This window comes from Sardina pilchardus, chromosome 20, assembly GCF_963854185.1.
Source record: "Sardina pilchardus chromosome 20, fSarPil1.1, whole genome shotgun sequence".
NCBI classification, from domain to species: Eukaryota; Metazoa; Chordata; class Actinopteri; order Clupeiformes; family Clupeidae; genus Sardina; species Sardina pilchardus.
Genome location: NC_085013.1, coordinates 25,682,142 through 25,705,186, shown reverse-complemented (window position 1 = coordinate 25,705,186; position 23,045 = coordinate 25,682,142). Strand labels below are relative to the sequence as shown.

Below are 23,045 nucleotides of genomic sequence, written 5' to 3'. Positions count from 1 at the left end.
AGCCTCACGACCCCCGAAAAGGTCAGCGAAAGGTCAGAGAGAACTGTAGACGCTACCGCTGGACCCCACATGCATCTGTATTGCACTAAAACTGTAGAAGGAAATAAAAAAAACAAACTTAAAACGAACATAAAAACAAAACAAAAACCATAAAATCTTCATATTTTAAGGGGAAATTAAAATGTCAGACAGAGTCGGGCAGTGAAGAGAGGGAGGGAGAGAGAGCGAGAGAGCGAGCGAGCGCCATCATCACCATGTTGCTGTGCCGTCACAACAAAAGCCCCCCCCCCCCGCCCCCCCGCGCTCCACCGATTCATCAGGCCGGTCAGATCTGCAGCACGAGGCCGGCGGCGGAGATGTTGTCCCCGCCGCCCGCAGTCTGGTAGACCTCGGTGCAGACGAGCACGGGCGCCACGCAGATCTGGTAGTCGTCCTCGTCCCAGCAGGACACGGGCCGCGTCTCCTCCAGCGGGATGCGCTGGCTGCCCTCGCGCCGGCTCACCTGGAACGACTCGTCCATGATGAGGCGCGCCTTGCTGGGGTCGATGTCCGGCGAGCCGCACACGTGGCGGTTGGCGGTGAGCGAGGCCTTGGCCGTGGCCGACATGGTGTTCTTCCACTGCGAGCCGCGCGTCACGATCATGGCCTGGAAGGCCAGCGTGTGGACGTGGAGGCGGGTCAGCGCGCGGCCCAGGCCCGTCTCGCGGTGCTGCCCGTTGACCAGCCGGTAGAGCTCGCGCATCTGGTCCAGGACGGTGGCCACGCGCGGGTTGGGGTCGGACAGCACCGTGACGGGCTCAGCGCGGAACAGGCTCAGCAGGTTGGGCAGCTCCTGCTCGTTCATGCCCAGCGAGTCCGAGTGGGGGATGACCAGCTCCAGCAGGTCCGACAGCAGGCCCTCGTCCACGAAGCTGGCCATCTCGAAGTGGACCGACGTCTCCGCCGACGCCGAGCGCAGCATGTGAGAGAGGTGACCCAGCAGAGCTTCACGCTCACCTGAAGACATGGACACGGACACACACACACACACACACACACACGTCAACAGAGAGTAAGAAAGGACACAGGAAGGGGGACATGAACACATTAAGAGACAATAAAGAAAGTGTGACAGTGAGTGGAGAGTGGAGAGAAAGAAAGGTGAAATAAGGGGGGAAAAGACAGTGAGTGAGAGGGCAGAGGAGAGAGGGAAGAGAGAGAGAGCCTAAAGGGACAGCTAGAAATTACCATATAAAAATAAAACACTGTGCCAGTTCAGACTGAACTAGGACACAAAACTTGGTAGAGGATGCAAACTGGCGAAACAATGTGGTGATTTGCGTCCGAACCCCTTTCAACACACTGCACTGTAAAGGGAAACTGCAAAACTCATGACATACAAGTGAAATTGCTGATATATAAAGAGCCATGTTTAGCTGTTCTATCTTCCCAATAACAGTGAGATTTCACTGATCGCATTTCTGCAATCTTGGCCTATCTGAAAAGCAATTAAGGTCCGTCCTCCCTAACACCCTGAGAAAGCGCACTTTGAGTCTTACACACGATTACACAACTGAGATAAGACAAGTAACCACAGCTGAGCTAGCAGGATGAAGACGATTGCCTCTGCACCATATCACAGACTGCATGCACCTCAACCCTGTGAGCTGAACATCAATGTGATATATGTGATTTATTTTTTGTACCTATGCTATGTATACATTTAGCCGCCGCTCTCATCCAAAGCAACCTACAGATACCAATTGCAGGGCCAGTCTCCCTGGAGCCCCTCAGGATGAAGTGCCCTGCTCAAGGGCACAACAGCGACATCAAGGAATTGAACCCACAACTGTTTTGATTTATTTCTTTTGGCATGTGTGCCAAGTTCCTTAGCCGCTACACTACCACCGTATACACGGAATGTGTGTATGAATATAACCTAGTGCACTGAAAACAATAACAATTATTCTTCTATAACCTGTGCGGTGAAACACAGTGTGTCTGCATCTGACCGACTCTGTGAGGTAAAAAGCACTGGACATATCCCTCTCTCTCTGCACTGGGAGAGTTAGGCCCAATCCAAACAGCCTCTCTAGCATGGCTTAGCCCCTGTTGTTACAATGCATTCTCCCAGCCTCCACAAATACCAGACACATCTCTGGGATTATAGCGCAGGAAGCCCAAACGATGGCAAACTCAGACAGATGAACCCCAGTGCCTGTGGGTCTATGGTTGTACGCTGTGTGTGTGTGTGTGTGTGTGTGTGTGTGTGTGTATACATATGTGATACCCTCTCAGGTAAAAGGTCACTAATTTAAGATTCTGACACCATCCTAACCACATCCTGGATACCGTGCCCCAGCAACATCCTGGATACCATCCTAACCACATCCTGAAAGTGGCTAGGAGAGTATCAGAATCACACATGCGAGAGAAAATATAGCTGTGTGTAACTGTGTTTATATGCATATACGACTCAATAAGAGACCACTGCATATATTCTGATGGCATCCCACGATTGCTGAGTCACATTCGAATGAGCTGACCGTCATATTCAAATTAACAGTGGTCTTCATTTTGAATATGACCGTCAACTCATTTGAATGCGACTAGGATGACTTCAGAGAAATGTGCAGTGGTCTCTTCATTTTTTCCAGACCTGTGTGTGTGCATATGTGTGTATGTGAGTGGGTGTGAGGAATTCCTGTGCTTTAAACAAGTCGTTGGTAACAGTAACATCAGCCTGGTTTGGACTACATTACCCATCACCCCCCCAGAGGCGACCCTCACCCTGCTTGAAGGGGAAATTGTCCATCATCTGTAGTCCTCCCACCACCAGCAGGTCTGGATGGAAGCCCTGCAGCTGCTTCTCAAATTCCTCCATGGAGTCCAAGTAGGGGTTGTGGTCATCACTGTGGACTATGTACCTGCAAGGGACACACATCGGCAACGATGCATTAATCAATTAATACCTCTGAAGGACATGCAGGAAGGGTGCCAGTGGAAAAAGTGGACAGCAGTCACATGACATGATCCTTTAAGTAAGGGATAATGCCTTCCAAGGTTTCCCTATATGGAATTAATGGACGAGGCAGAGGCAAGGAACTCCACTACAGAGTGGACTTTCCTCCGTTAGTCCATTCATTTGGTATATATATATATATCGGGACACCTCGAAGGCCACTTTCCCCACTTACGTAACATATAAAATATATACATTTTATATATTTTGTACATATGAATGAATAGCTCCTTATCAGCCAATCAGAAAAGAGTATTGTCCGGGGGATAAATTAAAACTAAAAACAGTATTTCTTTACAGTCTCCAGAGACTCGGCCCAGACTGACCTGTTGGCTCTTCTTGAGGTGTAGGGTCCCCAGCTGGCGCCGGAGGGATACTCCATGATCAGGTGAATGTCCGGCTCGTCCACAGTGCTGCCCGCCACTGAAGAGGTCGTGGGTCACAGGAAGAGAGAGAGAAAGAAAGAGTCAGAGAGAGTGAGAGAGAGAAAGAGACAGAGAAAGAGAGAGAGAGAAAGAAAGAGAGAGAGTGAGAGTGAGAGTGTTTGAGTTAGGGGACAGGGCCTGATGCAGATATGTACAGTGATGTTTTTATAGTGCATCTTGGATGATGCAATCACACAAGCAGTCAGCCAAGCCACAACGCTGTGTCTGCACACGCATGCTGATTGCTTGCCGTTATTGCCAACATCACAGTCATTAGAATTCCCATTGTCCGGGACACATCAGAATGCATTAGTGTTTACACTACAAAGATAGTAGATAGACAGCCCAGATATGTAGTCTCTAGTGATTGGATCACAATTCGCCTCAAGGGAATGTTTACTCTTGTATTTAGAACTAACCGCTTGTGATCTGATCACCCAAGACACGCTTTAGAAACAAATATATATGGGGTTTGTGAGTCAGTAGACAACAAACGAGGCTGTAATGTTGCCCTCTAGCAGTGAAGGAAATAGCACAGAGACCCCATGATCAGCAAAGCCTTATGGGCACACGCAGCCAAAAGTCGGACTCCAACAGAGCCATGTTTTTGTGTGTTACTGAGGGAGTGAGCTTAGAAGAACTTCCCTTTCAGCACTTCCACTTCATCAGCATGTTTTAAAATACACATGACCTCTCACACACACACACACAAACACTCAAACACACACGCGACTGATGAGCTCATCGCTTTTACCTGTGATGTGTTCGGGGAGCACGTCGTTGAAGTCCGTGCTGAAGCTGCCGCCTAGCAACACGTCGCAGCCCTCGATCGCCATCCTGCCCGCCATCACCGGTGCGTTGCCTCCCACTGCCCACCGGTTGCCTGGCAACTCGCGAGAGGCCTCGACGAGCTGACTGAAGAGGGTTTCATTCATCACATATCTCCTGTGGAAGCACAGAAACAGGAGACAGAGAGAGGGAGAGTAAGAGGAGAGGTAGAGAGAGAGAGAGAGAGAGAGAGAGAGAGAGAGAGAGGAGACAAAAGGCAGAGGTGGAGTGGGAGAGAAAGAAAGAGAAGGAGGAAGACAGAGAAGAAGCAGAGAGAGGGAAAGCAAAGGAGAGGGAAAGAGACAGAGAGGGAGGAGGAGAGAGTGGGCGTGAGAGAGAGATGAGAGAGTAAGGGAGAGAGAGAGAGTGAGGGAGAGCGAGAGAAAGAGAGAGGAGACAGGAGAGCCACAGGAGTGTTATTCACACTTCACTTCCCTCCTCTGCACATCTCTCTGTCTCTCCATCTCCACTCAGCTCAGAGTTGAGGACGAGGTCAACTGCGAGCAACTAAACTTAGAGCGCACACTGTTGAAACATCAACATCTACTAGGAAACACATAGATGAGTAAACCCAACATCAGATTGCACATAATATGGACAGACAGACACCTTTTACATCTCTGATATAACTACTGATGTGTCTGCTTATCATAGTGAAGGAAAAAGTGCTCCTTTTACAGAAGCGATCAGCTCAGCAGCTATGAAAAGTGTCTAGTACACCACATTCTCCCAGCCAAAATGCGAACTGAGTACTGTCAAACTCTACTTAGACTTGACCATTCAGAGTTGTCAACAGCCAAGTCCGCTGTAGGCAGTTTTGCCCAGTTACACACCAGTCTTCTGCTTACATGCAACAAGTCAATCCCCGAACACTTGAGCTGCACAGCAGGCACGGCTCTCTTTGGATCACGTGTCACCAGGTGTTTTGGACTAGGCTGGGGCAGCCCGTCTCAAAATACTCAACCCAGCTCATTGATTTTTAAAATGGCTGGCGCTGCGGATTTCTGACGACACTGGATCTCCTTTTACAGAAGCGATCATCTCAGCAGCCATGAAAATATGCAGGTTCACATGGCCTTAAAGGATGGAAATAACTTCACTCGAATACATACGTATCTTTCAGAGAAACCTCCACCAAAGCTACTTGACTGATTAGCAAAGAGCTGGACGTCAGTCAAGTCATCTGACTGTAACCTGACTCAAGCCCCCTTTGCATACAGACCTATAGGAGAGAGCTGTTTGAACAGTGAGGGGGCAGTTAAAATAAACAACATGCTTGTGAAGGGAAAAGATCCTCAGGCGCTCTCGAGCTGCTGGGCTTGAACTGTACCCCGGGGTGTTGGAGTGGATCAGCCTCTTCAGCAGCAGTGGCTGAACTCAAGCCAAACAGCTCTTTAGCCACTGCGCTAACACGTTATGTCCCCTCTCCAGCTTGTAAAAACATGGGACACACTATCTGGTGGCTTGTCTCTCCCCCACCACCGTTGCAGAATTCTAGGCCTGTACTTCTGTTGCCCACAAACATTCTAGAGCTTCTCTGAGGTGTTCTGAGCTGACTGGGAGGAAGAGGATTAAGATCAGTGGGTTAGTTAAGTAACGTTCTAGAACTTCTCTGTTTCCAATTAACACAATCTCCTTAAAGTCCTTCAGGAAAGTTCCTACTGCGCCATCTCTCTCTTCTCTCCCTCTCTCTCTCTCTCCGTGTCTCAAGCCCACTCACTCTGAAGCTGCCCCTGGGGCGAAGAAGTAGCCGAAACTCTGGGCCAGCTGCTCTGCATTCTCGATGTAGTCGTGATGCAGGGGATGGTCAGTGGGCGGCAGGCCAATCTTGTTCAGCAGTGCCACGCCGTCCACGATGATGTCCACACAACCCCCAAAACCTGACAGACAAGAAACAAACAAGAGAATGAGGCCATGGAATCTCACACCTGCGGATGTCAAAATTCCCTTCTCTGTCTCAGCAACCTTTTTTTTCCAACCCATTTTGGATAGGAGGTCAATATAGGCCAGTGGTAAAGGTAATTATAGACCATGGCAGGATGTTAAATACCACATAGTACAGAGATGGGGCCATTGTAGATGTTACTGGCCATGGAAATGAACTGCCGTCCTGATAACTATTGCAACGTGTGATATGAATGGTTTTATCTAGGGGTGAGGTGGAACCCTCTTGTCATCTCGCATGACTTAATCTTTGAACCCAAAAGATAATGCTTTGAGATTTGGGTAGCTTTGAAGCGGAATGTGTGTCACCAATTATTACATCAATGAGCTTTCAAAGACATAAAACCCTCAACTGTAGTTTATTAGTTGATTGTATCCAACCCTCTTCTAAGGTATTATCCCTTAACAATAAGGTTGACATGAGACATTCAAGAGTGTCTTAGTAACTAGCTATTTGGATAGCATTGTCTGATAATGAGCCTGTTTGTACAAGGCTGATGACCTGGAACATCAGCATGTCTGAGAAAGCTTGCTCTACAAAAGTCACCAGCTTGGACAAAAATACACACGGCATGTCTTCATAATTTCAGTAAAACCAGCCGTGATGTTCGAAATAAACAGAAGGCCACAAATCAACAGCAAAGGTGTTACTGCAGCCTACGACAGGAACCATTTTACAAACATGCCTACAGTGAATTATGTCTGAAGGAAAGAAACATAACCTTCATTTAAACATTTCTCCTGGTTCTACACGTCACCCAACGTTATATTTGAATACCATGTTGTGTTGATGCTTCTGGCTATTTACTGTCACGCTGACGCAGCGTAAAATATCAGAACTTGTTGAGATTAATAGTGTGCAACTCTTTGTTACCGTGGCCATGCACCATTTCATTGGTTAAGTAGTAATAGGAAGTTATAGTAATCGTAAATTGTAGCATAGTAGTAATAAATAGTAAGTTGACGATATAGGCTATGGCACATCAGTTTGGGTAAGAGCAGCCAAAGTGCCCTAAGAAAATAGCAACAGTGCGTAACATTGTCGTACCTGGCTAACCAGCCAGCCAGCCAAAGAATGATAGAAATGTCTTACCTATGGCGACCTTCGGTCTGGCCACATTATTCACTCCCACTTTGCTTTCTGCACGGAGCAACGATGACAAAACGGCATCAAGTCTTTCGTCTAACCCCGGACCATCTAAAGGAGATCTAAACCAATATGCTAGGAGAACCACCAAGAGGGACGTGATGGTTCCATATTTCATGAATGAGACCCCGGTCGCCATTGCCAAATAGTCTACGAGACTGAGCCCACTAAACGATCAAGCTGACGTTAACTCTACCATCAAGTAGGGTGGCACTAAAACAAAATAACGAACTAGCGAGGCTAATTCTACACTCCTTGCACGCTAACTCCTAATAAGCTAGCTAGCTAAAAGCTGACTAATAGGGATGAAACTCCCTGATAAAACAACACCCACACTGCCCAAACACACACGACGTGCTGCAAGTTGCAACAAATAAGCACAAGTGGATTGGCGGAAGGGGGAGTGACAACAAAGCGGAAGTGGATTTCTGCCAGATTTAGGATTTTAAGCTCAGCAACAAAAAGTCTACTATATAATTACAGATGACAGGACTATGCGCTAGTCGCACAGTTCTCCTATATGGCATATATACTCATATACTCCCATACGAGTTAATAAGTCGGCTTTATTACAGTCTTGTTTGAGAGGCAAGGCAAATGGAAAGTAAGCTCACTAATGCCCCCTTGTGACAAGTGTTATAGGGTAGTCACAAAGAGAAACATTTATTTTGTCTGCAACAGAAAACTAAAAAACAAAGTATCTGTAACCCTTCACTAGGCACTCCGATCATGGGGATGAATTAGATTTTTTTTTTTTTTTTTTTTACAAAACCTCACGAGAACATATTGCATACTGCATCATACTAGCCTATTAGCTGAGAAGGAGAACATGTGTTACACAAAGAGTGAGCTATAGCCTACTAACAAGCTCAATCAGACCACTCAGTAGGCTAGGTTGGCTGAATTCCCGGTTAGGACAGTGAAGTCTGGGATGACTGTGGTGGGAGGTATTGTTTAGTGCACACAAATATGTGACACATTCTGGGGTCCAACACAGAATTCAGTGCAGTCATTAGGCCAAACACACACACACACACACACACACACACACACACACACACACACACACACACACACACACACACACACACACACACAAACACATCATTGTTTCTTTCTAGTTTGGTACATCTTCTATTGAGAAAAACATTTTGTTTTCATACTTTCAGTGCTTTTTTGTGACACTGTTACTCCAAAATGACAAAATGAGTGAATGAATGTTCACTAAATGACTAACTGTCCACACATACATAACACACACACACACACACACACACACACACACAGATGGAGACATACCTGTATGTATGTGTATGTATATACAGTATATTAAGTGACCAGTTTGACTGAATGTGCATCATGCAATTGATTGGAATGAAGCAAAAAATATATGAATACATAGAGAATTTGAGGCTCATAACTGCCACTTTATTATAATTTCAAAAAAGACATGATAATTTTTTTACTCATGAAGAGTAAGTGGAAACGGAATAAATAAACTATTTGGTCAGTGTTTTTTTCTTTTGAGTTTTAAGTCTTAAAATAGCAAAATACAAAACATAGCAAGGTATAAAAAAAGAAAGAAACAAATAAAGTCTATCTTACAAAATGTTAACATTATCTGAGAACGATACACATCACCTGACCAAATACTTTTACACCAACGAACACTATGACAAGCAAGCGCCACTTCAAACCAACTGCAAACTAGTTTCTTCTTACAGTGCATGCCATTGTTAGCCACATAATTTTGTTACTTTGTATAAAACACTCGGATTCTATATATATGGTATATCTGCAATAAAATTTGCTCTGGAAAGCAATTTCCATCTTAAATAATAAAATAAATGGTTGGTCTTGCATCAGATGACTTTGTGAATATAACCATTCACAAAGGGAGAGTCAACAAATACTGAATTATGACCCCATAAGAATAAAGAAAGTATCACAATATGAACATAAGAACATGGTCTATACTGTAACAAATCTAAAACAATAGTGTAATTCAAATATGAAATGGAAATCACAGAAACACATCACTTTTCTACTAACCTAATCAGTTGTACTGTAGTTATAATTTATACTAAATGCACAAACAATGGGAAATAAAAATATGGCATAATAACTTACTAGTAACAACATTATATGTGCCTTTGTTATGAACAGAGGGATGTATTATCTTCCTCTCCTCACCATGGGTTTGAGGGTTGTAAGAGAACATAAAACCGTTTACACTGATTACAATGAATGTGCTTCTATGGTCTTCGCTGATGGTTCAGGTTGTTTGTTATTTCAGTGCAAACGTCAACGTCCACTGACCTGCTCAAATCCAGCTAACAATGCTTAAGTTCAAACTCCATCGCTTAACTCCGAACCAATTGTGGTCTATTCCATCCTATTGTGCATGTCATGCTAAAACACAGTGTGGCTGATGTAACCATGTAAACATTTCAGAGGGAGTATCAGATCATGATTGCGCAAACAAACCTACACACCCACAACCAGTGTAATGTTTGCAAAAAAGTACTGATGCAAGTCGATGAGATTTGACATGATTTAAAAAAATAAAAAATGACGATCCCCACTGGCACACACAGAGTATCCAACCAGCGGAGAGAAACTAAGGACTCACAACAATGTCTATAATGACAGCAAGGACTAAAGGACTGGAACCATCAATATTTACACTCGTAAAACCTGGGCAATATATGCCTCAATTTAATACCTTGGTAAATCCTAAAATGACTACTGCAACGACTAACTTCAAAGCTTACTGTATCTGTTAATTTGTGAACAAACAAGTGTTGCTATTTTTAATATATATGTATACTCCAATCAAAAATAGGCAAAGCCATTACATTATCATTTTCACACCACATGTATCTTTGACTGCTCTGATTGAAATATCTTACAATTTAATTATTGATATCTACAAATATGGACATTGACCATTTAGTGTTGTTCTACCTTTTTTTTGACAGTGGCTTAATCTTTTTTTTAAGACAGTGGCTATTGGACCCATTGCTAGTGAAAACGCTGTTTTACCAGTTTCAGGTTTAAAAACCTGAAGTTCATTAAAACTTAAAAAAAAGATTATTATGTAGATTCTCAGGACTCTACAACTTATTTCCTGATAAATTAGCTGGTTAAACATACAGTTTTTCTGGCATCTGGTTCAATAGTCACTGTTTTTTTTTTAAACCATTTTCAGGCCAATTCAACATCTTTAGGCATTAGTATTCCACCAGTATTATATTGCATACTGTTACAAGCGAGTCTGCAGATACAAATACTCAAAGCTGCTTCATGCTCCTAGAATGAGTTCTGTTTCCTACCGATGATAATGGACTCATGACGATGTATACAGTAAACGGAAAACCTTACTGATATCTGTAGTAAAAAGTACATTTACAAGTAGAAAGCAGAACCCTGAAAGTTTCAAAAACATCCCACCCTGATTTTAACGCTGACGCTTCTCCAAGCTGTGAAACAGGTGACCAAAACAAAAACATATTTTTTTGAAGTAAATTAAGAAAATAAAAATAAAACAACGTCAAAGAAAAAAAAAAAAAAATGTAGGACAACAGGTGACTATCTGTCCCCTCTGGTGACATTCCCTCTGTTGTGGAATGTCTTGAGTGTCTTGAAAAAGCAACAACAACAAAAACAACAAAAAACAGAACCGAACAGAACCGACACTGAGGTGATCAAAGCGGACATGTTCTACAGACGGAGGCCCTTAGCGCTTGACAGGAGGATGGAATGATGTTGCTTTCTCTCTCTCCTCTCTCTATCTTTCTCTCTCTCTCTGGTCTTTAGTAGTATCCTGGGTGGTACTGCTGACTCCATGGTTTCTGATTCCAGAACTGTAGACAGACGGAAATGAACAGGAGCAGGCTGGTTAAAGAAGGGAACTTGCACACCTACCTTTGAATTATAATCAATAATAATTCATTTTAAGTGACATTTTAGGATTGATAAAGTGAAGTGAAGTAAAGTGAAATAACTTTAAAGTGATAGATAGATTTCAACATTTATGTAGACATATAGTACATTTATAAGCACTTTGTTTTAACTAGCATGGTCATACATAGCTCATTATTTCTGAGATGAAGGTATGCCCACGGCCATCAATAGAGCGCCTTAGAGCGTCCCAAGTGGCATCTCTGAAAATGACGCTTTAAAGAGAGCACCAAAGACTTAACACAATGACATGCCATGGACATCGTCTGAAATATCTGCACCCACAAGACTTCAGCGGATGTTTTAAAAATCGTAACCACAGAGAAACCTCAGAGATTACAGAGAAAAGGTACCATAATAACAAAGACATTTCAGGTGGTGTACAAGCTTTTGAAGTTCACCTATAAAAATGACCTAAACCTGCCATCTTTGCCCATATAAGGAGGTCCACATCTCTTTACATGGGCAAAGATGGTACCTGGATCTCCTTATATGGAAAAAGATGGCAGCTTTTTGGGTAGGTGAACTTCAGGGGTCTACAGACCGTTTCAAAAGAGTTCCATTATCAATGTCATAGTTGTTCGAACCATAGATATATATATACCAGTTCAGTCCTTACCCCCTGCTGCCAGCTCTGGTTGAAAGCCTGGGCCTTGTTCATGCCAAAGTTGCCGTTCTTGAAACCCCTGTTGTTACCTCCTCGTCCGCGGAATTTCTGTAGAGACATGACGATTATAAGAGATCCAACCCAAACAGATTCTGGAGTGGTTTCTCTAGCTCTGACATGTGAGCCAAGCTACACTACCTCCCAGAGAGAGCTTCAAATAAGCACTTAGCAACAAAAATAATCCAATTCAGTTGCAACCGTTGCCATCTCTCTGATATATACTTATTTATATACTTCGAAGGCTACTGACTGGAGTACCAGTAATACAAATAATTACAAATATACAAATAATACAAATGCAAATCATGCGTACAAATAATCAAAATAGCAAAGTTATTTTGGGACCTTCTACATAAAGTAAATAATAATCAAAGTAAATTCAATCAAGTCCATGACATAGAAAACATAAAAATAACATTGAAAATGAATCATGATGAAAGTGGGTATGATAGTTTGTCAACCAATCAAATCAATCAATCAATCAATCAATCAATCAATCAAGTGAGTTTAATTGTTTGATTATTTAACCCACCTGGTTAAAGTTGCCTCTGTTGCCTCCACCGCGGTTTCCCATGTTACCCCTGTGCATGGCTCCTCCTCCACGATTGCCCATATTCCCCATGTTGCCCCTGCCGGGGCCCCCCCGGGGTGCCCCGCCCCTGTTGGGCATGCCCCCGCCCCGGTTGTTGAAGCCCCCCCGGTTGGGAAAGCCTCCTCGGAAGGCAGGGGGGGGCAGGAAGCCTCGGGGTGGCCGGTTGAAACCGCCACGAGGACCCGGTGCTGGGGAATCACAACAAACACATGTGAACAACACACACACACACACACACACACACACACACACACACACACACACACACACACACATGCACACGCACGCACAAAACATGTGAAGAAGTCTGGATCAGCTGCAGTCACGGCACACAGGAAAAATTTTCCGCAACTAACCATCATTTAGTGATCACCATCATTTAGTGAGTAACCATCATTTGTGTGTGTGTGTGTGTGTGTGCGTGTATCGCAATGCTAATAGCACAACAATTGAATATGATGGGATTTGGTACAGGTGTTGGTTAAAGTACATTTTCCATCAACATTATGGTGTGTAAAATGGGACACGTTCAAACACACGTACATACGTACTGTACACACACACACACACACACACACACACACTTGCACACACCTCCTCTGAAGTTGCCTCTGTTCTGGAAGCCCCCTCGTCCTCCTCCTCGCTGGCCCTGGCCTCCTCCTCCTCCTCCGCCCCTGCTGAACTGGTTCTTGCCCCCCCTGCTCCTGTTGCCCCCTCTCTTGGGCGGCGCGCCCCCCTGGTTGGGCTTCTTCTCCGGGGGCAGCGAGGTCTTGCTCTCCTCCTTGTACTGCTCCAGCAGCTTGGTGGCCTCGTCCTTCTGCAGCTCCACGTAGCTCACCCCGGTGAAGTAGTCGCCCTCCTCGGGCAGGGTGTAGATGCCTGCGGAGGAACACACATACGCACACACACACACACACGCACGCGCACATCCAACGCACACAGAAACACACACTCATATCAGACACAGATATACACCGCTACAGGTTTTTGAAAGAGTTTCCTCCCAAACAAGATATGTACCCTCTAAGTTACATGAGAACATTGTATAAAAGTGGATAGATCTTTCCACAGAGCTGATTCAGTATGAAGAGGAATATGTAAGCATATGAGCAAAGGTCTTCCCATATGTATGTATATGTGTTGGTGTGATATCTTATTTTTTACTCCCACCACTTCAGTTTTTACTATTAAAAGTCACTACTGTGACTACCAAGTCTACCTATCTGTCTATCACTATCTATCACTATCTATCACTATCTGTGTTCCTCTGTGTTTACCCTTAAGTTACTACTGTGGCTGTCACTACTGTTACTACTAATCCTATCTGTGTTTACTCTTCAGTTTGCACTGTTACTACGGTTACTACTGAGAGCGTTACAGGTGTGATCCTCTCTGTGCTCCTCCCGCGCTCACCCTTCATCTTCAGGACGGCGTGCTCGGGGACGTCCTTCCCGTCCGTTTCCGCCTTCTTCTGCGTCCTCAGCTTGTAGTCGTCGTCCGAGGGGCAGACCACCACGGCCTTGCGCTGGAAGCCGGCGAACAGACACATTTTCCTCCGCTGGGCCGGGGCTGAGACGTTGGTCTGCGGACGGAGAAGGAGAGAGCGCGAGAGAGAGAGAGAGAGAAACGTCATGGTCATGCTAATAAAGCTCCTTTTGAATTTGAAAGAGAGAGAGAGAGAGAGAGAGAGAGAGAGAGAGAGAGAGGGAGGGAGGGAGGGAGAAAGAGAGAGAGAGAGGGAGATAGAGAGAGAGAACACGACAGAAAGAGAGAGAGGGAGACAGAACAAAAGAGGTAAGGAGAGACAGAAAAAGAGAGAGAGAGAGAGAGAGAGAGATGGAGAGATGGAGAGGTCATGAAAGGTTCAGTCTAACGGAACAACATAGCTGCTGCATTTATCTGCTCTTAGCTGAGCCAGAGCTGCATGCAGACGACGTCACACTCTCATCAGAGGGATAAGGAGGAGGAAGTACAAATAGTCTGATTTGCAGATCAAAGGAATTATCATTTCATCTGTAAATAGTCTAAAGAGATAATAACTCCTTAGCAAGCAGGAACGTACTGAGCAGTAATACAGGACTCAGCAAATGTGCAGGGGGACTTATCTGTGCTTAACAATGCTTTACATTCTCTGTTGGTCTTTATTTGAATAAAGAAAGATCTTAAATCTCCATGCAGCTGTGACAGTTGTGGAAACAGCTCGAATGGAAATATGATGTGATTTAGAGTGCAACATTTCATAATGAATGATTTTATAAAGCAATGGATTAAAGTGTTAACCAAAATACTGTTGTGGTACCAGATCACTGGTCCAAACAACCACAACTGATGTTTCTGTGTTCTATGTTCTGTGTTCTGTGTTCTGTGATCTGTCCAGTCTGCTCTGGACTGTACCTGGTCCAGGATGTAGTTCCTCTTTTTGCGGGCGGCGATCTCGATGAACTTCCCCAGGAAGAGTGGGGCTCGCTGAGAGATGGCTGTCAGTTTCGTCACGTCCTTCATCTGGCGCTTCAGGCTGGCAATCTGGGATCCGGATTAGCACAGATTAGGGCGAGGTTGCCGGGGGATGGCCGTGGCTTAACACATGGGGCGTGACCCTGTGACTCTATCAGCACCTCGCCGCACCGCACAAATCCACACACCCACACATGCACACACACACACACATGCACACACACACACACACACACAGGATTGCACACATACACATACACATACACACACACACACACACACACACGCACAAGCATACACACGCACCACATCCAAAAGTGTACTACACCCTCAGCATTCTGCTGCACCACCTGCACACTACATCCTACACTATACACCACACCCTCCGGCTAGATTAGCAGGATCAGTCAGGAGAATGTGTCGTGCGATGCCGCTTACATACCAAAACTACATCTCATCTACACTTCATCTGTGCTCATGAGGTGAAGGTGTTTAAAATTAACATACTGTAAGGTAGATAATCTTGTCATTCCTTCCCGGTAAAACTGTGACCTGCAATGATTTCATGTCATAGACAGTAACACTGATGTGGATCTGGCGCACATGCAGTGGAACCATGCCATAACCGATCAGAGCCAGATTCATTGTAATCCAGATTTAATTCAGATCCAATCCAGATTTAATTCAGATCCAATCCAGATTCGCCGGTGTCTTAATGGACTGAGGAGGAGCACTAGAGTACGGTGGCTCTGAGGAGAACAGAGAAGAGGGTATGCTTGCTTACCATCATCTTCTCCAGGATGGTGTTGGTTCCCAGGATGTTGTACTTCCCGGGGTTCTCCTGGGTGTGTTTGGTGACCCACGAGGTCTTGCCCGCGCCCGGAAGCCCCACCATGACAATGACCTTTCCCAAAAAAAAAAACATCCACAGTCATTCAGATCATCAGAGAACCAAACACCTCACTTTTCACCAGCCTGCCTGTCTCACTGGGTGGATGACGAAGAGAGTAAATGTGAATATGTCGGCTCTCGAGGAAGAAATCTGACACAAAACAGAGCAGGGGTGTGATCAATCACACCACTTTACAACTCCCTCTCACTCCCCACACACACAGCCAGAAGGCCCCAGGCACAATCTCCAAAGTTCAGTTAAGTACACCACCAGCCTCTTCCCTTCAGCGGCAGCTGTGACACAGAACAGACACACTAGAGGCGTGCAGGGACACATACGCAGCCACATAAATCTCTATGTGACACTCGTTTCTGTGTTATGACGTGAGGTGTGTTCAAATTCGCAAACGTTCGGCGTACATTTTGCAAACAGGTTTCCGTTAGCCTTGAGTTTTCGGCGAACGTTTGCAAACAATTGCAAACAGTCTGAGGAGGCGGTTCTCCACGAACATACAGTGGAACCGGATGCGAGTTTGCTGAAGGTAACAATGCAATTACCGTTAGAATGGAATGTTAGCTCCAACTCGTTAAAATGTATTTTTTTCAAAGAAAACATGTTCACCACGAACGTTCGCCACTGTTTGCCAAACTTGAATGCACCTCGTGTTGTAAAATGTTTCTTTTCTTTTTGCAGAACTGACCTCGCACTCCTCTTTGGTGTCGGGTCCTTTGGGGCCTCTGACGCGCTCCGCCACAGCGATCTTCTGCAGGAACGTGAAGCCGTCGGGCGTGGGGAAGAAGGGCGCCTCCTGCTGGCCGAAGTTGAACTCCACGGCGCAGTTGTGGCACAGGACGTGCGGGAAGAGGGGCTGGTCGGTCAGGCTCTCCTTGCTGACCGTGAACGCCACGCCCAGGTCTTTACCGTTCTTGGAGAAAGAGAGCTCCACCTCTGCACCATCAAAGTTCTGTAGAGCAGACATACACCCACCCACACACAGACACACACACACACACAAACACATACATTACATTACATTTGGCTGACACTTTTTAACCAAAGCGACTTACAACATGGACATAAGCACACCCACACACACAGATCAGTTATTGCATTGTTTACTAAACCTAGGGTGGATTGGCTAGAGATGGAAAGGCTTTCTAAATCTCCACTGTCATACTCACGATGAAGCATCCGACTACATCATTTTCATCAAAAGACTCTCCATAGTCCTCCGTCTTGCAGTTTGTGGTCTTCTTGCCCTTTGTGGAAAAGGCATACGAGTGCTCCTCTTCACCTATAGGGGGAGAAAACTGCTCTTAGAACCCAAGGAACATCAGACAGCACACCTTTTAGAACAAAAATACAAACACAGACAAGAAAAGCTTCAAGTCCCATTCCTGCTCTCTACTCTGTTTAAAAAAAAAAGTCCTTACAGCAGAATTTCTCTACAGAAAAAAAGACGCTATAAGAAGTTATACTTCAGAGTAATGACTAGGAGTGTTGATTATTTCTACAGATGTATGTACACTTATTTCTTGAGTCATGATTGGTAGCGTTTGACAGCAAAGTTTCTTAAGAACTGAGCCTAGAACAGCAGTTCTCAAAGTCGGGAATAGAGACATGGCAGGTGGGATGCCATAAAGGAAAAGGAAAATATTCAATGCGTCTCTTTATTGACCATAAAACTTTACACCCAAAACAAGACAAACACACACAAACAAAGGGGTTGTTAATGTTTCGCTGCTTTTTGCTTCTGAGCAAATATGCAAGCGACAAATAATAGGTCTACATATCAATTAAAACAACATCAGATGCAGGGCAAAATGTACTGTAATGTGGAACCATGATACGAAAATAATATTTCAACATTGTTACCATTTGGTTAGGGCCCTAAGGCCTCTACAGAAGAGATTTGTGAGCTATAAAGAAGAGGTTCTAGAGCTCCTAAAGAACCCTGTTCCTTACCCAGAAGCAGAGTACCGCTGGGCGGAGACCACCCCACCAGAACCTCGTGGATCTCGATGCCCTTGCTGGAAATGTGCTTCACCGGGATCTTCTCAATAATCTAGGGACAGGAAATCAGGCGATGAGAAGTGTTTGGAAAAAAACAGGATGACATGCAGTTTTTGGGCTTAAGTTATAGCAATGTCATAACCCAGTAAAATAGATAAAAATGGAAACACAGTCAAACTTAAATTGGGTGATCTAGTTTCACAGCAAGACATACAGATGAAACAGTATAGCCTCTGTAACAGATATACACAAACAGACACACCCAGAGTCATAAATATGTGAGATGGACACACACACACACACACACACACACACACATACAAACACACACACACATACATGCACATACACACACAAACAAACACACACACACACACACACACACACACACACACACACACACACACACACACACATGCATACACACACACACGCACACAAACACAGACAGAGAGACAGATAGATAGAGAGAGAGAGAGAGAGAGAGAGAGAGAGGGAGGGAGAGAGAGAGAGAGAGAGAGAGAGAGAGTCACCTCACCTTCATCTCGAAGCAGGCCTTCCCTTTGGCCACCCCGTACGAGGCGCGGCCCCCGGCCCACAGGTACGCAAAGCTCTCCATGGTGAGGGAGGAAGCACTGTAGCGGTCGCGTGACACCTTGAAGTGCAGGTCACTGTTGTCTGCAACACACACGCCAGGTCATTACAAATAATAAAAGAACCTTGTCTTCTCTGGGGACTAAACTATACAGTCCATTAGCACCAAAACAGATACAGTACATCCCCAAGAGCTACAACAGCGCATTCCCATGAGATTAATTAGATGCATTAGTATGTTGAAGATTATTTAGTTGTATCTGAAATATCTGTCACACAGGGGGGGGAAAAATCTGGATATATGTGCTGACGAAGGCACAAGAATGTGAAATTTAAGCACACAATTTCAGAAACAACTGGGTGTCTTAATTACAAATCTATAGACAGTGTCATAATCAGAACAAATAAACGTCAATGTCGGAGGAAAGCCCAAAACTTAGGTATTTAGGTGAGCTGGATATAATGAAGGCATAATGAAGGCATCCTGAATTTTCTTTGTGAAAATAAACAGCCATGTGGAGTGGTGGAATTTAATGAGCTGTTTCCTCTCTCTCTCTCTCTCTCTCTCTCTCTCTCAGACCTCCTCAGGGAGACATGGCTGTTCAAAAGCAGGCGGCAAACAGACTTCATATGGAACTAGCCCATTTATTCTGTCCTGCACCACAGCAACTGTTTTTACATTTGATATATTTACTGCTAAATTGGATTTATAATAAATCATAAATGTGATTTATTGCCAAATATGTTGCAATTCCTTGAGTGTGTCACCATACTTGGCAATGAATTCTGATTCTGATCACAAGTCAGGACAGAACTAAAGACAAATAGCCAGACTAATGATATGAACATCACCTTTCAATGCAGGAACAAACGGAATGGTCTCTACCTTTGTTTATCTTAACTCCTTCAGTATTTGTCTGTACACTGAGCCCATTTATGTATTCATTTTATTTTGTATTCATTTATTTTTCTTGTTTTGTGCCTTTTACTCATTATCTGCACTTTTTGCACTTTTACTGTGATGCACTTTGGTTGCGGCTCAGCCGTCTATAAACGTGCTATAGCAATAAAATTTGACTTGACTTGACAAACAATGGTCTGATTATCACTGATTAAGGGCACATCAGCGCATGTTTTTGTGACATGGAAATGAGTAGCCAAACCCAAGGTCAAGGATTTGAAGATGCTTACATGTGTCCAGGCATACCGTGGTGTCATCAAACTCCTCATCCTCCTCCTCGAGAGGGGGCTGGGGGGACTTGGCTCTGTGAACAGAGAAAGGTATCAGATGGGCCGTCCCAAAAAAACCCCGATTCTCTTCCTCACCTCACTGCCAGGCCCTCACAGGGATCACTCGCCATGGAGCCTGACAGCACACCTGCGCTCACGACCTTACTCAGGTAGCATCGCGCTCAGACACACCTGGCCCATGACTGGCCCTGATCTGGCACCAGTTTGCCTCAACTGGGCCGGATCTGGGCCAGACCATCCCCAGCCTGTGTTTCTCTGTGGGCAGGGTGCTGTATTATTCATTGGTGGCGCATATGGGGTGTGATACCTGACATCCTATTTCAGTATTACGTCATGCTGTCAGCCTTACTGGGTCCACTGGTGTACTACACAATAACTGGATAATGCCAAGTCAAAACTCCAAAAATGGAGTGGATAATGACAAGTCAAATTGGTATTAACAATATGCATATAGACTAGTCATTCTTATGTTGTTTATCTGTAATGCAACTTAGGGTGTAGTTCCGGGAGTTGTCTGTGGCCACAGGTGCTGAAGTGTGTTGAATGGTGCTTGGCTTTAAGACATTACCCATGTGGACAGATCTGTGGCACTGAAACCAAGTTGCTGCTTCTTCACTGCTTGACTGAAAAAGCACTAAAAGGTTTACGTTTCCTGTGCAAAAAATAACCCTTCAAGTTATGGGTGCACGATGCTTGTGCTACCAACATGTTAAACAGCAGTTAAACTCATCAGAGTTAAGAGGAAAGATGACATCATTGTTGTGTTTGAAAAATTTCCGCACAGAATTTGACATTATATGACATTTTCAGACGAGAAACTACATATTCAAAATTGCACTTTCACCGGCAATTGAGTCACTGAAACCAAAATGACAGAATAAAATGACCCGGAAGAATTAAGAAGAATATTAAAACATAGCATTGATATAACAAGGAAAACATGAAGAAAACTCATACAAGTCATTCATTCACAGATGTTGAAGTCCGGGCGTCCATGGTTGTATGACTACTACAACACATACACTTGCTTTCCCAACATGATACCAGCTACTTAACCTAGTAATACCGACTACATATCACGAAAAATTGTCGAAATACAGACTGTGAGGGGAAAAATGCTTTGTATTGGCCACTAACACTATAACAAAGGCTATTTTAGCCGATGGTAAAATGTGTGTTTCTTTGCGCTAGAGAGGCAAAATAACTGTACGGACTGTATTGGCTATTTTACTGCCAACACCAGTCCATTAAAAACCTTGAATGTGCAGTGATTTCTCAGGAGTACCTGAGGTCTTTCTGCACAAACCTTACCGGCTGTATTTGCTTTCTTCAATAAATTCAAAGTAGCCCCTTCCATGTTCTTCCCGGCGTCTCTTAACACCCTTCTTATTCTTCTGTTCATCTTTCTTGTCTTTGTCCGCATCCCCTTTGGAAATAAAACAGAAGTAATGAGGCATGCCTCAGTGTTGGCCTTGCTGGACGGCCCACACTAGTCGACTCAGATATGTACTGTACTGTACTGTACAGTGCAATCAGGTATGCATGAGTTACAATGCATGACTGGCATTTCATGGCGTCTTCTGTATAAGAATTAATTTACACTGCGGGGGTTTTCATGTCAGGAAAAGATTCATTGGCTATGTGGGTCATGCCGGTCGGTTCTTTTCTGGGTAATAAGAAAGGGAATCTCAGTGACAACATCTCCAACAGAGGGAAATGGTACCCGCCAGCAAATACTGGCTTTGGAATTTTTTTTTTTTTTTTTTTTTTTTTTACAACATTTCACATCAATGTGGGGCCAAGCAACACACATTTTCACATTACATTTCCTTGATAAAGGAAAGGGAAGGGTTAACATTTATGCTTTACCGCTGCTTGCATTACTTCAAGGGTAAAACTGGAACGTTAGATAACAAAATGGTGCTTATGGGAGTAGCGTAGGAATACGCAAACTGCCTAATCGCAATTTATATTATTGAGAACAGAAACATATTATGTTTTCTATGGGAAGAAATGCCTCGATTGAATGCATTCTGCTGGGAACTGACTTCGTTGAGATGCCAATTTTCCTGTCGCCACAGCGAGGAGCCACATTACTGGAATCTGTGTTCTACACCCATGGGTCTTAAGAGCGCTTCAGCACCCCCCGAGAACCGCTTTGTCTACTTCAGCTAGCAAACTGTCCTCATTTCAAACGCGCAGGACCTCTATAACTACTTAATGCATAAACCCAGATCATCACAACCACTCACTGCTCAAACATCACACCCTCGTAGCTTCATTCACCCTTGCTCTACAGCCGCGGTATCCGCTTATGTCCAACATTCAATACCACACAAATGATGTGACAGTCCGCTGGTCCACTGTCAAAGGAGGCTAAATAGCATTAGCTGCGTTCAGCATAGCTCGGCTAGTGCATCCGCCTGGTCATTGTCTGAGACCAGCTAAGAACGTTAGCTCATTCACTCACATCATCTACCCCCACCTTAGCTTGTGCGATACATTTATGCAAGAATTACTGACTATAATGTAACGCTACTCATAAATCTGATCATTTTGCTAACTGACAACCTCTTTCAAACCCTTTCCATCGATGATGAAGAGTTATCTGGTCAATGGGAGCTTACCATCCCCGGGCAGAGATCCCAACCCCGCATCGTCGTCATCGAATTTGTCCATCTCTTCATCATCCTCTTTGAGAAGAGCATCTTCGTCTTCATCCGATTTATCCATTTCTACACCGGCATCCTCCTCCTCCTCCCCCATATCATCATCTTGCTGCTCGCCGACAGCATCGTTCGCGTCGCCCCCCTCTCCATCTTCCTCGTCGTCATCAGCCTCCATGCTCTCTCCGACCAGATCATCCTCCAAATCCTCGTCTCCCATTAAATTCACGCCACTTCCATCGTCGTCGTCCGCACCGTTGGCTTCTCTATCCGAAGGCACGAAACCGCCTCCGCTTTGGGCCTCTTGGTCCAGAGCGGCCTGCAGCCGGTCCATTAATTCGGCCTTCAGTCCCTTGTCGGACAGCTGCCTCTTTTTCAGCTCGTCCTTCAGCTCATTTACCTTCAGTTTCTTGACGTTTATAGAACTCATTGTGAAAGCTTGAGAAAATACGACGACTATGCAATGACTCACGCAAACTCTAATTTAAAACAGCCTCGAAAAAAAGAAAAGAAATTATGAGAAAGCTGTCGAAAGGCGACAAGGTTGACAGTGTAGCCGCCTGGAATTTTCACTGCGCCAAGCCCCAACAGCCAGTACCGATGACCCA

At 44.6% G+C, this 23,045-nt stretch overlaps 2 protein-coding genes across 2 annotated transcripts; both read right to left on the bottom strand.

The window, feature by feature from the left end:
• Positions 1 to 306: 306 nt before the first annotated feature.
• Positions 307 to 7,707, bottom strand: adpgk2 (ADP-dependent glucokinase 2). Its single transcript, XM_062523421.1, has 6 exons — positions 7,292 to 7,707; positions 5,975 to 6,134; positions 4,181 to 4,371; positions 3,328 to 3,424; positions 2,770 to 2,906; positions 307 to 996 (listed from the first exon to the last, which is right to left on the bottom strand). Exons 1-6 carry the CDS (start codon positions 7,482 to 7,484, stop codon positions 326 to 328), a joined length of 1,449 nt encoding a protein of 482 aa, XP_062379405.1. The 5' UTR covers positions 7,485 to 7,707; the 3' UTR covers positions 307 to 325.
• Positions 7,708 to 8,757: 1,050 nt separating this feature from the next.
• On the bottom strand, positions 8,758 to 23,045 carry hnrnpua (heterogeneous nuclear ribonucleoprotein Ua). Its single transcript, XM_062523257.1, has 14 exons — positions 22,399 to 23,045; positions 21,083 to 21,197; positions 19,712 to 19,785; positions 18,465 to 18,604; positions 17,879 to 17,978; positions 17,095 to 17,207; positions 16,614 to 16,877; positions 15,806 to 15,925; positions 14,962 to 15,090; positions 13,981 to 14,149; positions 13,162 to 13,446; positions 12,508 to 12,755; positions 11,928 to 12,023; positions 8,758 to 11,211 (listed from the first exon to the last, which is right to left on the bottom strand). Exons 1-14 carry the CDS (start codon positions 22,865 to 22,867, stop codon positions 11,161 to 11,163), a joined length of 2,373 nt encoding a protein of 790 aa, XP_062379241.1. The 5' UTR covers positions 22,868 to 23,045; the 3' UTR covers positions 8,758 to 11,160.